We start from the raw sequence: 17,330 nt of genomic DNA on the forward strand, positions 1-17,330 counted from the left end.
ATTACAAAATCAGTTTCAACTGTCACATAATATATTGGTTCTTACAAAATTAGAAGTTGTAGAACAGTGTGTTTCTTCTCCCGTCTGTCAATTTGCTTTACCCTGGGCAGTACACGCACTGAATTCTGGGATGGCTTTTGTATCATTTTTTTTTTTTTTTTTTTTTTAATCTATGACCCAACCCCTACTCTACGTTAAAAATAGTCGCTCGGTGTCGCAGACGTGGTGACGCGGAGAACGTGGTCGCCATAATAAACCAGCGCACATTGGAGCTGAAACGAGTGATCTCATAAAAGGCAGTGAAAATAGTCACACGATATCTTTGTAAAATATTGATAGCTGGTGCGCAATTGCAACGTTGTGATTTCGGAGGGTATTGCGGGGAATATTCAAAGAGGGCGAGGGGGGAATCTGGCTAGACCCAGAGGTAAGACCTGTCTGTTTGTATTAGTACCCAGTGAACCTGCCTGCCTGTCACAGGAGATGTTAGTCAGTTTGTATAAGTTTTTGGGCAACATAGCGGAAGAGAAGTAGTCAACACTAATTATAACAAAATATGCAAGAATCGTCTTTTATAAAAAAAAATAAATAAATAAAAAAAAATGCAATGCTAACCTATTGTTTAAGTGCAAATGCATCGGGCAGGACAGGCCAATGCATTTGTATTATGATATGATATGAAATGAAAGCGGCTTTCGCAACGTGATAATATCAGTACACACACAAATACACACACATACTCGGGGTAGTTAATATGTTTACTAGGTTAAAGACATCTAATACTGACCTCGGAATAAGACCAGCGTTCCGGTATTTTCTAGTTAAATAACTAAATTTTAACTAAAATGTTAACGAAACTTACTTGACTGTCACTGCAAGAGTATGGATCGAGTGCTTACATTAACTTCAGTGAAGTACATAAGTAACTTGTCTTCAGCTTGACCCAGTGCTATTTTCCCTGCGCCGAAACCAAGTTCCAAAGTACTGTTATAGGTCGTTCACTTTGATCTGAATACATGTTCCAAGTCATTCGTACTAGTATTCCGCTGTACTGTATATTGGTTAGTGGTAATCACTCCACAAAATACTGACGGCGACAATATCTTTAGTGCCGCTAGGGGTAAGACATATCTGTGATCAGTTTATAAAAAAAAAAAAAAGAAAAAGAAAAAAAGTACGATAAGGACGTGTTTTGCTTTTTACTTTTTATTTATTTGTGGCTATGATTTTTTTTTTTTTTTTTTAAATCGCATTTGTTATTGTGTCAGTACCGGTCGACAGAGGACGGCAGTGTTCACTGTACTGTACTCTGAGTACATTGTGTGGCTGTTGTGTCACCATCTTCTTGCAAAAAGTTAAGACACGGCCATCCTGAGAGATGCTTGTTTCGGTCCCCAGCTACCACAATCAGGTTTCCTGCAGTGTTAACTGGGAATTTGCAATTATTTAAAACCAGCATATGATACAGTACTATTTTGTATACGGTCGTGTGATATACGGAGTACAATGTGTGATGGCGGGGTAGGGTAACTGATAAATAAAACTGCATATAATTTTACATCGGCTCTGGTGGTTAATGTGCTTACTGTAAAATTTCTGTGGATAATTAATTTCTCTGATATCCCTCCAGTTTAGGTGCTGTCTCAGTTCAATGGCCATTTGTGAAAGTTGCTGGTTTTGTTCTAGTTGCAAGTTCTTTATACTAGAATCACTGGGGCTGTCTGCATGTATATCAAACAAAGTATGACTGTAGTCATAGGTATTTTTATTTTATTTATTAGTTTTGTTATTTATTTTTTAGTTTTATACAGCTAATGCACTGGCTGTACAAGACAAGCTGTACCTGTTGCTGTAGCACTGCAAGCTGGAAAGCTAAGTCTTTCACTATACTGTATTCTATCCTCTTGTTTAAATACATTGAGAGTCAGTCAAAGTGTGGTTGAAACTCTTCTGTAACGACTCTACCTGAGAAGGAATTCTTAAGCTGCCAGTTTTCTGAATCAAATCAGTTAGCACTTCCAATATTCGAAATACCAACACAAAATATTGTATCGACACAATTGTCAGGTGGATAGTAGCCTAATATGAAATGATATGATTCATTGGATCATCTTATCCACTAACTGAAACATTTTTTGATGGCCTGCAAATCAAGTATAAAAGGTCACAAGTAACAAAGAGGTTTGTCTTTATTCCTTTCAGCGGAAACATAATTCTGTCACCGTGACCTTTATGGCTACAGATTACAATTTTCGAAATGGTTCTTTGCAACAAAACTAAAGTTATCTAGTCAATTAAGACCTTAACCCTGAAAACAATTTTTTTTCATTTTTCAGTTTGAAAATTCAGGATGCTATTCATTTTTCTTAAGCAATGTAAATGTATCAGCAGCAACCAATTTTGTAATATTTATTTTATTTAATAGGATTTTGAATACTTTTGAATTTCAATACTCTACTGAAATGCTCAAATACACAGAAGTATTTAATACATGACTAAGAATGTTTTGGCTGTAGCCAAGAACACTTGAGCAAGTTATGAGTGATAACACTCTCCCCTTGCTACCCCACAATCTGCAGCAGGCAGGTGGTGAGTCAGCACCTGCTTGCCATGCCAGAGAACACACAAAGTATCTGCAGGAAATTGTAGTTTATTAAAATAGCTTGTAGTTAATTCCAGTGGCCACTGGGGAATTCTGAGAACGCATCCGTATACTGTAATTGAAGCATTAGTCATCGTTTCAACAAATTAGATCCTTTTGTGCAGCACTACTTCCAATGTACCTTCAGTTTGTTTTTGTGCAGTTCCACAGACCTGTTTCAATAAATGTTATGCTTTAATATAGGAGCTTGGCAAATCTTGAGTCCAGATTTGCATGTCAATGTGACATTTCACAGTTCATTTGCAGTCTCTTCAATTAAAATGCTGCAGTTAGGTAGTGGTAGAACATCTCCAGGAGCAGTAATGACACAGGGTTGTTAAGTTTACTAATTATATGTTTTTCAGTTGAGTGGTACATAGTGTGTTTAGAAACTTAAGTGAACAGATTGTTCATTTTGATGTGCTTTCTCCATTAGGCTTAGCCATGGCTTCGGCTTTGGCTTCGGCTTCAGCTTCAGCTTCAGGTTCCACACATGTAGATTCCAAAGCAGAACTTTCCTCACTGTTGGAGCAGTGGGAAAGGGAACAGCATAGCAGTGGGCAGGACATGGTCCCCATTCTCACCAAGTAAGTGCAGGAATCACAAAAACACTACTGTTTAGTCCGGCATCCAATTGACAACCTTCATGTGAAACACAAGGGCCCAATGATGGCAGATTTATCCACAACATTTGATTTGCTTCCCATTCATATACTGTCTTATACCCCCCCCCCCCCTTTGCATTCATTATGTCTTGTACATTCCATCAACCGTTAGAAAAACAGTGGGGAGGCCTAGAGTGAAAATGAGGCTAAAATGCATTGGCAATGCTGTACCCAGCCTGATCTGTTGCTTATTATAACAGAGGTGCATCTCTTGCTTTGCTTTTTGTCAAACTATAGGCTACTGCTTATATGATCACACAGTAACCCTGCTTGTGCATGCACAGCTAGTACACTGTATAAATCTGTAAAACTTCAATGTCTGTCAGGATCTCCGATCTAATTGAGAGGGAGACAGAAGAGTATCATAAAGCTGATCCTGACCCCTTTGATGACAGGCATCCAGGTAAGACTATAAGTAGCACATTTTTGCCACTTTTCTCTTCAGTCATGCCCAAGCATCATCTCTGTAAATTTTATCCAGCACAATGTTTATATTAGATATTCTTTTTACTGTTGCAGGACGTGCTGATCCAGAGGGCATGTTGGGACAGCTTCTTAAAATTCTTTTTAAGAATGATGACTTCATGAATGCGGTAAGAGAATCCCAACTGTTTTACTCGGCGTTGAGAAAGGTGGTGTAATAAATTTTACATTAAAGAATCTATGTTAGTTACATACATTTTAACTCCCTAGAACTTTGAACAGTCAGTCATGAATAAATGTATAAAAAACTAAGTCACTAACATTTCAGCTAGTGCCATTTTTTTAAACTAAATCAATTATTCCCTTTCGCCATTGTGTGATATTTATTTATTTATTTATTTATTTATTTACTTATTCATGTGTTTATTTTCAACTCCTATCAGCTGGTAAATTCGTATGTGATGACAAGCAGAGAGCCATCTTTAAACACAGCTGCCTGTCGTCTCCTGCAGAATATCATGCCAGGGTTGGAAACTGCTGTTGTCTTCCAGGAGAAGGTAGGAACTTTGGACAGCAACCCAGTATTGGTCATGTGCCGCTTTCAGATCCACTCAGAGTATTTTGTCTATCTGTCCTGTCTGCGGGCTTCCCTGGTCTATCTAGTGGCCTAGAAATTTGTGATAGATCTTCCAGTTGTGGAGCTGTCTTTCTTTCTGTGTATAAGAATGTATGGATTATCGGGGAGTCTTTTCCTTGTATATTAGCTTTGCTTGTGTTTTGCCCTCAGGAGGGGATTGTTGAAAAGCTGTTTAAATGGGCGCGAGAAGCAGAGCAACCACTGAGGACCTATGCTACCGGGCTTCTGGCTGGGGCCATGGAGAACCAGGATATTGCTGCAAACTACAGGGAGGAGAACTCTCATCTGGTGAGTGCACCAATCTCCTCCTTTTCACATTTGTGTTTGAACTAATCCATGTTAACCAGCCCAATTAAGGTACACACCGCTAACAAAAATATATTTGCAGAAGTCTTTTACCAGTAGCAATATATTGGGATAGGAAATCCCTTTGCAAAATCTTGGTATGTCTCAATATCTTTATATATTAAATGGTTATTATTATTTCTTCAGGTTCCACTAATGCTACAACGTTTACGCGAACTGCAGGAAAAGGAGTTTAAGCGCCGAAGTCCACAGAAGATGTTCACTGTCGATGAAGAGGCCGTGGATGTTAACTTTGGTGACGTGTCTTTGGACAATATAGAAGAGAAAGAGGCATCAGAAGAAAGTGAACTCCCATTTTTACTGAACTCGACTCACAAGACTAACAGCAGGGTGAACTCTGCTACTAAACCTCCTTGTGATGGAGAAGATGGCAAGCATGGAAGACTTGGGAAGAATTCAAAGAAAGCAAAACAGAAACTGAACTTTTCCATTCCGGAACCAGACCGGGTATTCACTGAGCTGTCAAACAGCAGTTGGTCTGAAATGTCCCCGTGGGTGATTGGAACCAACTACCACCTTTACCCTTTAACCCCAGCCATAGAGCAAAAGTTAATTCTGCAGTACCTAACACCTCTCGGGGAGTACCAAGAGGTTAGATATCTTGTTGTGCTTGTTTGTCTGTTGAATTCTTCTTCATGCAATGAGCAGTACAGGATTTCAAACTAAATTAGGGATTGCAATGTCGGTTAATGAACTGTCTGTTGCTGATTTGTAAGATGTTGTTTAGATATGTATATCATGATGTCTTCATTTTTCTCTGCAGCTTTTGGCAGTGTTTATGCAGCTTGGTGCACGGGAGTTACTGATGTATTACATTGACCTGAAACAGACCAATGATGTCCAGCTTACCTTTGAAGCTCTGAAGGTACTGCTATAGTTTTTGTTGCTGGTATTCTTACTATTCATCTTGGTGTCAATTCTATCTAGATTAAAATTGTAACATTATAAAGGTTTAAGTGTGCAGAACATCCTGCAAAGTTTAGAAGAAACACATTCCATTACCTTTGCTGTGTCCCATGTTTCCCTATCTCCTAATTTTATATTTAAACATATTGCTGACTTTTTAGGCATGGGCCATAAATCAACTGAGCAATACATTTACCCTGGAGAGCATTCGACAGAAGAGCATTGCTGTATATCCAGAACGCACACTCCCTTCTGCAACAATGCTGGTTTTCTGTTCCCACTATACCCCACTGATTTCAATCAAAGCACCAGCTTTGATTGAAATTAGTACAAAGTTTGGTGCAAACTGTTATTTCAGTGAACCTTTAGTTTAGTACAAAAGGTTTCAAATAGTTTAATTTTCAGTTCTTCTACTGGTTAGAGAATCCTATTGATTAGGGTTTTATTCTCTCTTCCCTGTAGTATCTGGCCTCCTTGCTCCTCCACAAAAAGTTTGCTGCTGAGTTTGTGGGACATGGTGGTGTTCAGAAGTTGCTTGAAATACCTCGCCCATCCATGGCAGCTACTGGCGTGTCTTTGTGTCTGTATTACCTAGCATATAATCAGGATGCAATGGAGAGGGTAAGGGTTTTCATCCTTGCAATCTGATGTTTAGGTTAGGTATTGTCTTTGGTTTTATGTGAGGATTTGATCTTTTTACTCCATATGTTCCACCTTCTTTTTATTGGAATGGAATTATACAGCAACAGGACATTTAATAAAATCTTTGTTAAAGACAGCTAATGGTGAGTAATTCATATCTGGTGATTTTCTGCTGGCAGGTGTGCATGCTTCCTCACAGCATCCTGGCAGATGTGGTCAGATACACCCTGTGGTTGCTGGAGTGCTCCCACGCATCAGGGGGCTGCCATGCCACCATGTTCTTCTCCATCTCCTTTGCTTTCCGTGCCGTCTTGGAGCTGTTTGACAAACAAGATGGTCTGCGGCGCCTTGTCAACTTGGTAAGTCCAATAAATACTAACTTTATTTATTTCAACTTGTTAAATCCAATGTCTGTATACATGTACAAGTTTACTGTTGAGTCAGGCCATCGGACACAGCTTGGGGAAAGTCCAATAACAGTTGTTTTTAAAAGGGTTTTCTGTGGCTATGGTAAAGAATTGACTTGACTTTTTCACACGGTCCACTAGATAGGCACTAGATGTGTACATATATTGTATATATTTATCTCCTTCAGATTAGTACCCTAGAGATCCTGAATCTGGAAGATCAGGGAGCCCTGTTAAGTGATGATGAGATTTTCGCTAGCCGACAGACGGCCAAGCACACCTGCATGGCACTACGCAGATATTTCGAGGCTCATCTGGCTATCAAATTGGAACAGGTGAAGCAGTCCCTGCAGCGGACAGAAGGAGGCGCTCCTGTTCACCCTCAGCCTCAGTATAAGGTGAGATGAATAATTCAAGAAATGACTTGTGAGACTGAACACCAATGATGGATTCATAAGAAAATCTACAACAGTAACTATACAACTTGGCTTTGCTTTATCATTCAATAACTTACAAGAAATTAAATACTTTATTTAAAAAATGCTATTGCTATTATGTGCTGTGCTGTATTTGAACCTAACGTGATAGCCATCTAGAGCACAACAGAATATCTAAAAGATGCAATTTACTACTTTTCATGTTTCACGTTAGGGGTTGATTAACAGATTAACCTTTTTATAGTATCTGAAGGCTGTACTGAAAAATATCTGTTATTAAATCAATTCCACCTGAAAATAAAGTATAACTTTTTAGATCTAATTTCTAAACAAAAGTCAGTTGAACTTAAATTGAACCCAGATATGTGCATAGCTTTTGGCCATTTCTTTTGAATTTCTAATTTATATTCTAGTATAGTGTTATGCTGCCCGCAGCTCAGGCTGCTCACCATAGGCTGGATTTAGATATGGTGGCTATGCACTCTTCATTGAAGAAGTATTCAGATTTTAAGGTGTACTTGCTAGCTTCTTAATATTTTGTAATCTTGTCCTTCTCATTTATTCAAGTTTTCAACTCTGTAACCCTGGTGGTACCCTTTTCACTGGGATTGAAAAGGCTGGAAAGTACACCGTTAATGTAACCTGACTGAATCGGAGAAAGCATTATACAGTGCTTGTCTGTACTGGCTTTTTTGTGGTAGTTAATGGCATATCGGGTGAGCATGTATCTTCTAGGTGGCTCCCAATTGTGACTTTGTGTGTGTTTTTGTGTTTTTTTGCAGGCGTGCTCATATACACGTGAACAGGTTGTGGAGATGATGGAGTTTCTAATAGAGTATGGTCCAGCTCGGCTGTACTGGGAAGCAGCTGAAGATTTCCACAGGCTCTCTTGTATCCACCTCATGCTCCAGCTAATCTCCATAGCTTGTGATTGGAGGACCTACTATGGAAGGTACATATTTAAATCACACTAGCCTAACTTTTTAAATTATTTTTATTTTATCCTTTGTAAAGTAATTATGTTAGAGCAAAATAATAAAGATGTAAACTAGAAGCATTAGTCAAGTGTTTTTTTTAACAGGAACATCAGAGGTTCGCTTTTATCATCTATTTCCTATTTGAAACAGCAGAGTCTCTGACTCTGTTTGCAGAATGATTAACAATAAGAGGCTCTAATAGAACCATTCTCACATGCAGCTGGGTGAATAGAAATTACCTAATAGATATTACATTAGGTATTTTGCCAATAGAGTAAGAAACAGGATTGCAGTGACCAGATACATGTACTTGTTTAGTTCCCATTTTATTTGTATTTTTTCTCACCCAAGGAGTGATACAGTACGGTATGCACTGGATGTGCTTGCCATTCTCACTGTGGTCCCAAAAACCCAGCTGCTGCTAGCCGAGCCTGTGGATGTGCTTGATGAGAGCGGCTCAACGGTTTCCACTGTGGGTCAGTACGTCCTGGGTGTTTGTCACTTCCAGTGCCCTGCCTAGCTCATACGATTTACTGGTCACAAGTTCAGTTCCTGCCCAGGGATAACCTCTTCAGATACACCATCCACATGTAAATTTCAGAACTGCATCAATACACAGTAAAACACACCAGTAAAGGCTGATTTTTGGAAATTGTCCATCTTTATCTCTGATAACAGGAGCCTTTGCTTACATAGAAGTGCTGGTTTATCTAATTTGATTCCATACTGTAACTTTTACCGCAATGCAGCTTTTAAGTGATTATAAAAAAAAAATCTGCTTAATAAATTATACATATTTTTAAATGATTTAAAAATAATTTAGCTCTATCCTCACCTGCAATGCATTCCTATTTGGCCTTATTTATACATTAGAGTAAGGTTCCTTTTTTAACATTTAAAGCATTCTTTGTCGCCAAAAGGCAAAGTTTGTGGACAAGATTATTTTCTGCCAGTCATTTTTGTTAATATTGCCATGCCCATACTGTTTAATGTTAAAAGGATATTAAGGGGTTGTGTAGTATTTTACAATCAGTCTTAAAATTTCACTCTTTTCAGATTGAATACTATTACTGGAATAAGTATCTTTTCAGTTTTACCATGCTTTTACTGGATTGTAATGTCCTTTTTGAGGGTAGGAGGGAACATTAATTATGTAAGCATTCAAAGCAGGTAATTGTTTATTACATTTTGAGTTTTTCTTGCTAACATTAATGCGAGAATATTCAAGAATGACTAGGATTGTTCTGTTGTTTAGAATGTCTTAGAATTTAATTACATGCAATCCCTTTATGCATACTGTTTTAGAGAATAGCTGTATTTCAGTTTTAATATGATCTATCACATAGTGTAAATCTGTACACCTCTTCAGGTGGTCAAATTTCTGAAACCTGTTTCACATATTTTAGCAATCAGTCAAGTTTTCTTGTATCAGACCCTTAATTAACATTGCGGCTTCTTGGTTTGAAATATTCCAGGGCTTGTTTTTATTTTACTTGCCTTGTTGATTTGCAGGAATGAGTATAATCCTTGGTGTTGCTGAGGGTGAGGTGTTTGTGAATGATGCAGAAATCCAGAAGTCTGCTCTCCAGGTGGTGATCAACTGCGTGTGTGCGCCCGATAAACGAATCTCCAGCATTGGCAAGTTCATCTCTGGGACGCCTCGGCGCAAGCTGCCCCAGAACCCCAAGAGCACAGAGAATGTGTTGACCAAAATGTGGAACGTGGTCCAGTCCAACAACGGTATCAAGGTGCTGTTGTCCCTGCTTACTGTCAAGATGCCCATCACAGACGCTGACCAGATCAGGGCTCTGGCCTGCAAGGCACTGATGGGGCTTTCTCGCAGTAGCACAGTAAAACAGATCATCAGCAAGCTACCTCTGTTCAGCAGCGGACAGCTCCAGCAGTTGATGAAGGAGCCTGTGCTGCAGGACAAACGGAACGAACACGTTAAGTTCTGCAAATATTCTGCAGATTTGATTGAGAGGATCTCTGGGAAGCCACTGCTTATTGGAGCAGATGTCTCCTTGGCCAGGCTGCAGAAGGCAGATGTAGTGGCGCAGTCGCGGATATCCTTTCCTGAAAAGGAACTCCTGCTTCTTGTCAGGAACCACCTGGTTTCCAAGGGGCTTCACGATACTGCCGCGGTCCTTACTAAAGAGGCTGAGCTGCCCATGGCCATACTGTCTCACTCTTCGACTTTCAATGCTGTAGCTACATCTGCATCTCCCGTAGTGCTCCCTCGAACACCTCGTCTGGCTAACGGGGTGTCTCCAAGGCTGGTCACCCTCTCTTCCTTATCCACCACCCCGTCCACCAGCCATGCCCAGGCCAGGCCTTCTACCTCTCAAACACAGTCGTCTGGTGTGGTCCCCCATGCTAATGGCTCTCCTTTGATCGGAAGGATCAGTTTCACTCGGGAACGGCCGTCGCCCTGCAACGGCAGGAAGCTGAGGATCCTGCGGCAGAAGTCGGACCATGGCGCCTACAGCCAGAGCCCAGCGATGAAAAAGCAGTTGGACAGACACCTGCCCTCTCCACCCTCCCTGGACAGTATCATTACAGAGTACCTTCGGGAGCAGCATGCCCGCTGCAAAAATCCTGTCACCACCTGCCCCCCCTTCTCCCTCTTCACTCCACACCAGTGCCCCGAGCCCAAACAGAGACGCCAAGCCCCCACCAACTTCACCTCCCGCCTCACACGGAGGGTAGTTTATCCCAAATATGGGGGGGTGGATGGTGGTTGCTTTGATAGACATCTTATTTACAGCAGGTAATAACACACTTGGCTGCTCTGAACTGAAATGTAAGGAAGATATGTACTGTATTTTTTCTAATGATATTTTGTCTGCCATTGTTAGTTTTTGTACATGAACTTATAAGTGATATATTACATGTCTAAAATACAGATGCTAAATGCGATATGTAACTGCTGTATAACACTATTTAAAAAATAAAGAAAAAACAGCCTTGACAAAATAAAGATTTCAGTCCTATACGCTTTTATTTTTAATTCTTGTATATAAAGTTTACCACAACAGTGTCTTCACGTGTCCTTTTTAATTCTTTTGATAGATTTCGTCCCATCTCGGTGTTCCGGGAAGCAGACGAGGATGAGAGCGGCTTCATGTGCTGTGCGTTCTCTGCTCGGGAACGCTTCCTGATGCTTGGGACCTGCACAGGTCAGCTGAAGCTCTACAATGTGTTTAACGGGCAGGAAGAGGCCAGTTACAATTGCCACAACTCTGCCATCACTCACCTTGAGCCATCAAGGGTAAGTGGCAGCAAGACGTAAACATTTTACGGTTCTGAAAGTACAATTCCCAAGGAAGAAAAAAAAAGGGAGGGCTGGCTGTGAAGATAAAATTGGAGGACAAACTAGATTAACTTTGACATGCAATCAGGCAGACAGATGCTTCCAAATTTGAATAAGTGCTTTTCTAGATGTTGAAACATAAGTGTAACACGGACAGGATGTTTCCCAACTCCCCTCCCACTATATTCTGATACTTTTAGTAACCTGTGCTAAAGGATGTAAACCTCAGTTGCTGGCATAAGAGATGCATATCTGGGGAAACAAAACTCCTGGTTAGAACATTAGACAAAAGAGAAATCATTGAAGCATCTGGTCCTAAATAAGTCATATCTGTCTGTATTTGATAACCCCGCACCCCTTTTTCTCTAGGATGGCTCGTTGTTGTTGACGTCAACCACATGGAGTTACCCCCTCTCGGCGCTCTGGGGGATGAAATCAGTCTTTGACTTAAAGTAAGTACTTCCAGGGAATGTGGTGAATTGAATGCTTGTGCATTGTTTGTTTTTCAACTTTTAATATAATAAAGAAGCAGTGACCTTTCATTTTGTTACATATTTGATATTGTAATAAAGCATTTGGTGGATAATGGTCAATTACTATTAAATTGTATTCAACTGGTACATCGAACTCTTTTAAACTGTTTTATAGAAATAGTGATGCTGGAAGTGAATGCCTCTTGAACTCACAAAATAAAATACGTGAGTCGTGCCTTTTTAAATAACTAATACTAAAGTAATATTTCTTACTTACAGACATTCATTTTTAGATGATCATTACGTTGAGTTCAGTAAACTTTCTCAGGACAGAGTCATTGGTACCAAGGAAGATATTGCTCATGTGAGTTTTTCTTCTAATATGATGATTATCAAAATTAATTGTTTTAGAAAATACTTCTCTCTTTGAGTGACTACAACAATATATTTAAATTATTACCCATATGATAATCCAAATGGGGATGGGCATAATTTGGCTATATGCACACAAATTCTGACTTTTGTGCCATTACATTTTTTATGGGCTTTCAATTATAGCAGTAATCCATAGAGTGTATACATGTACGATATATACAGGGATTTTGTAGCCAGTAAGGATATAGTGTCGACTGGGGCTGACTACATACTAATTAAGAATGGCACAGTTGTTCAGGTTGTTAGCCCTAGAGTTTGCTTGTCATGTCTCTTTATTTACAAACTGAATAAAACTAAATACAATTAAGTTCTACTGTTGGTTCTATAGCAAAATACATACGTAGACAGAAAAATGGAGTAAGGATTAGACTTTTTTTTTCCCTTTAATCTAAGATCTATGATGTTCAGACTGGTCAGAATATCCTTGCACTAAACAATCCTGACCTCTCGAATAACTACAAAAGGAACTGTGCCACTTTCAACCCCACTGATGACCTGGTATTGAATGATGGGGTGATGTGGGATGTGCGTTCTGCGCAGGCGATCCACAAGTTTGATAAATTCAACATGAACATCAGTGGAGTTTTCCACCCGAATGGGCTGGAAGTCATCGTCAATACTGAAATTGTATCCTTTTTATACTGGATAGAAGCCGTGAATTTAAAATCAAAGTTTGTTTTCATTCTTCCCTTGTTACATCCTGGGCATCTCCAGAGTCATGCTGGTTTTGTGTTAAGGATTACTATCCACTGAGGACTAGGCTAAGATGAACAGCCTGTTTACTTGGGATCTGAGAATCTTGAAGTAAAAGACCCGTGTGCAACTTGAACACAGTTAAGGTGTTTTTGGATTTGTTTGGTATTTCTAAAGATGCTTTTAATGATAATGATTGATGCTTGTGCTTTCTTAACCATTCATCTCAGTGGGACCTAAGAACGTTCCATCTCCTCCACACTGTCCCCGCACTGGACCAATGCAGAATAGTCTTCAATAACAACGGAACTGTAATCTACGGAGGTGACATTATAAGATAATTACTGTCTGGCAAGCAATGGACTGGCTATTGTAGACTGTTGCTGTTTCCTTTTTTTTTTATTTAGCACATAATTCCTTTGAAGTGGTGGATGTTTGTGTTTTTGATCAGTAAAATCTATTGGAAAACATAATTGTTAGGCAACTTGCCTTGCATGGCAGGCAGTCTGTTCAGTCTTCACAAATGACATTCTGAGACTGGGTTAACTGAATTGCTGTGGATTCAGCTCAGGCTTCAGTAAGAGCTTGATCTAATATACAGTAGTGCTAATCTGCTGTCAAGATGTAGAAATATGCTTTTGCTTGATATGGTGTGTACTTCATTCTTGGGTCAGGCTGCGTATTTAGTAAGAATAACTGCTGATGTGGCTCGGTGGTGGTTGTTTTGTTTCCTAGCTATGCTGCAAGCAGACGATGAGGATGACATGGTTGAAGAACGAATGAAAAGTCCCTTTGGGTCCTCCTTTAGGACTTTTGATGCTACAGATTACAAGCCTATAGGTAAGTTATAGTCGCCCCTTGTATGTTTGCTCGTTGACAGGGTGGTGGTTTTAAATGATTTTGTTGCCCCTCTCTTTTTTTAGCAACCATTGATGTGAAAAGAAATATTTTTGACCTTTGCACTGACACCAAAGATTGCTACATGGCTGTCATTGAGGTAAACATGATTTTAGTTTATTCCCCTAAATGAGTAATTAATAGTAATCAAAAATAATGCCTATAACAAAGTACTCACTTGGGATTTGTATTGTCTGTGCTCATATTGTCAGAAAATAATAAGGTGCTCTAATACTAGCAAATGATTACTGTTGCTTAGTGATAAGAATTATAGACTTCCAGAAATGACACATTGGCAAGTGGCTTGTATTTCCATCCATTTTGCAAAATAATTCCTGAAATAAATGCAAAATACATTTGTACTGTACATGGAAATGTGAGACTAAGCATGTGACCAAATCAGCTTGAAGGTGATCACTACTAAATGTCTTCAGGAATAACTCATTTAAGCCTGCTGGACATGTTTTTCAGAACCAGGACGCCCTCAACATGGACACTGTCTGCCGTCTCTATGAGGTGGGAAGGCAGCGGCTGGCAGAGGAGGAAGAGGATGAGGATGACCAGGTTAGAATATTATTAATATATAGGATTATTTAAGGCGACCATAGCAAGCGATTTTAGATGATGTAATTTATCCTTTTTGAAATATCTAAAACAAAGACTACAGGGTCCTTATTGGCATATGCATACTATGCATTGTAGAATAATGACCTCATAGTTTTGGAAATAACATTGGATTTGGATTTGGTGTTCTAGATTTAGAACTTTATATTACATTATAACGGAATTATGTGGGGCAGTCAACATGGATGAGAACAGTATTTAGGCAGTCCTCATATCATTAATCTTAGGACAGAGAAGTGTACTTTGCGTTGAACATGATTGTGGGCCCTGTAGAGCAGTGAGGTGTCATGATGTAATCTCAACAGGATGAGGATCCGGATGATGACGACGACGACGACGATGATGATGACGACGATGACGACGATGACTCTGATGATGACCTGGATGATGTGGACACAGACCCCCTGCTGGAGGCAGAGCTGGGTGAGAACAACGAGAACGGGGGGGATGTTGACGATGATGGAGACCACGACTTCTCTCCCTCCGATGATGAGGAGGTGGCACGCCTGCTGGAGGCGGAATTGGAGGGTGAGGACGATGAAGATACCGATGATGATTCAGACAATGCCGACGAAGACGTGGAGCTTATTCTGCAGACCTGTGAGTATCCGACTTCCTACTCTGAAGGAAACAGAATAGTTAATTGTGTCGCCGTGTTCTTAATTAACCTCAAGGTCCCGCCTTATATTGACACCTTATGTTAACATATGCCTTCAGAAATCGCATTGGAACCTCTGAGATTTCTAGGTACCAGTCTTGATGTAGTGTGTAAATATGTTATGTTCTCATGTATACTCAATAAAGGAGTTCCTTCTTCAGCTCGAAAAAAATATTCAGGATTTAAGCAGTAGGCTGCACCCTGTCATGTTTGATTCCAAAAGTTGTTCATGAAAGTGTTGATTATGTTTTGGTTAGGAGGTTAAAAGATTCCAAAAACCCTGAGCGATCCAAGCCGTTTGACAAGTCTGTGTTTTTGTAAACCTAGCTTTACTGTGTTTACTGGAATGACCTATGAGACTGTTCAAGCACCTGGACACGCTCACTATGACACAAGGAGTCAATCGTACTGTAGTCACCATCTACCTGTCTAATACTCTGCAACACAAACTGGTTGAAATACTAAATGTTTCTATCTATGTATCTATACCAGTGCATACAAGCATGCAACTGTAGATTTGGCATTTCTAACACCAGGACCCTGCTTGCAAATAGCTGCATGATGTATATCTTGATAAAAAAAACAAAAAAACAAATGAAGGTAAAAGCAATTTTCTGTTCCTTTACAGCTGATAGCTCAGATAACTCTGATAACTCTGATTTGGAAGATGATATCATCTTATCCCTAAACGAGTGAGGAGATCGAGAACAGCCACTAAGCAATGCCAAGAACACACTCATTGGAAATGTCTAGAAAAGCGTGGCAAAAGATTGCAGAATAAAAATGGAAAGTAGAGGAAAGTCAGGCATCTGAGATTTCGGAGCTAGCAGAATGAGCATTTCAACACGGCCTCCAGGGGGCTCCCAGACCAAAGGACCCATTTGGAGGTGAAATACTGAAAAACAGGGTAAGGCCACAGGAGGTTGAAGGGTGGAAATATAAGCCAGACTGCAAGACATTTGTATGATAGCATTTCTTTAGAGTAAGAAATAGTTTTATATAAAATGATATGTGGTGTGGTGCTTGAAAGTCCCTGGAAACATTTACCAGTATTTTGCCCATTTGTGGAACACTTTTTATTGTACAGGAACTATTTTACAAAATGTACTGCTGCAAGGCCAGGCCTCCCTTTTCATAATTATTCATTTATAAAGTGTTACTTTTTTAGGTTTTCTTTTAGGGTTTCAGTGATCACCGCGTAGAGAAGCGGGGCTTGAATAGAGCGGGCTTCCTTGACCAGTGCCTGCTTTATGGCCTCTAACTGGGCATATACAGTTGAAGACTGTACTTGCTGATCCCAATTTATTCCTACCAGTTTAATTTATGACTGAACAGCAAAAAAAATTACAGGGAGTATATGTGAAGCAAAATAGATAAGACTGATCATTTTTTAAAATAGATTTTTGTGGTTCAAACTAACACTGGCTGAGAACTGAAAACAGCCTCTGACTTTCAGGGTTACAGCCACAGCTACCTATAAAGACTAGTTGGAATAAAATATATTTGTATACTTTGTGATCAGCCTGTCCAGGTTTTAAAAGGTTGTAGTTCTGTGGCTGTAAAATTGGCATAAAATAGATGATCAAAGAAAAGCGTGCCCTCTTGATTTTTTTTGAATGCCACCAAGTAACATGGAATCAAAGGTGGTACACTTCTGTCTGATGGTTTGGATCAAAAATGAAAATGGTTAGAAGTTTAAAAAATGACTTGTTTTTGGTGTGAAGTCACAGCCATAACAAATAATGAAAAAACTCATTTTGTTTATGCTGCCTTGCAGAAATCTAAAAAGTCAAGTTGACAGTGAGTGCTAGACGTATTACACATTCATCAGTTTGGGGATTTATTGCCATCTCCTACTAAATTCTATGAAGGAGTTATTGGGTAACTTCATCTAACTTTTACAATTTAGTGAAATGATAGTTTAGACTGTTGTCATACTTGTAAAGTTTCTCCTGTATATCGTTTGGAAGTCCTTTACATTTTACACAGGTGTAGCTCACAGTTTTAAATTCAGAATTGCAAACACATGACCACAAGAATAAAAATTGCAAGAATAACTCCTGTCTGGAATCTCCTTCACTCCACAGTTATCAGGCATGTGTATAGTTGTGCTTGAGTGATTTAGTAACCCCCCAC

General features: G+C 39.5%; 1 protein-coding gene across 1 annotated transcript; it reads left to right on the forward strand.

The window, feature by feature from the left end:
* The first annotated feature begins 221 nt into the window (after positions 1 to 221).
* Positions 222 to 17,330, forward strand: LOC121328792 (DDB1- and CUL4-associated factor 1-like). The gene is made up of 24 exons (XM_041273848.1): positions 222 to 427; positions 3,078 to 3,228; positions 3,633 to 3,709; positions 3,826 to 3,899; positions 4,173 to 4,286; positions 4,517 to 4,654; positions 4,859 to 5,323; positions 5,496 to 5,597; positions 6,101 to 6,259; positions 6,460 to 6,639; positions 6,876 to 7,085; positions 7,907 to 8,076; positions 8,453 to 8,577; positions 9,614 to 10,871; positions 11,174 to 11,372; positions 11,784 to 11,866; positions 12,167 to 12,251; positions 12,716 to 12,949; positions 13,246 to 13,339; positions 13,751 to 13,855; positions 13,939 to 14,012; positions 14,384 to 14,476; positions 14,842 to 15,136; positions 15,823 to 17,330. The coding sequence occupies exons 2-24, from the start codon at positions 3,086 to 3,088 to the stop codon at positions 15,888 to 15,890; spliced, it is 4,545 nt and encodes a 1,514-aa protein (XP_041129782.1). The 5' UTR covers positions 222 to 427; positions 3,078 to 3,085; the 3' UTR covers positions 15,891 to 17,330.

This window comes from Polyodon spathula, chromosome 16 (assembly GCF_017654505.1).
Source record: "Polyodon spathula isolate WHYD16114869_AA chromosome 16, ASM1765450v1, whole genome shotgun sequence".
In the NCBI taxonomy this organism is placed as follows: Eukaryota; Metazoa; Chordata; class Actinopteri; order Acipenseriformes; family Polyodontidae; genus Polyodon; species Polyodon spathula.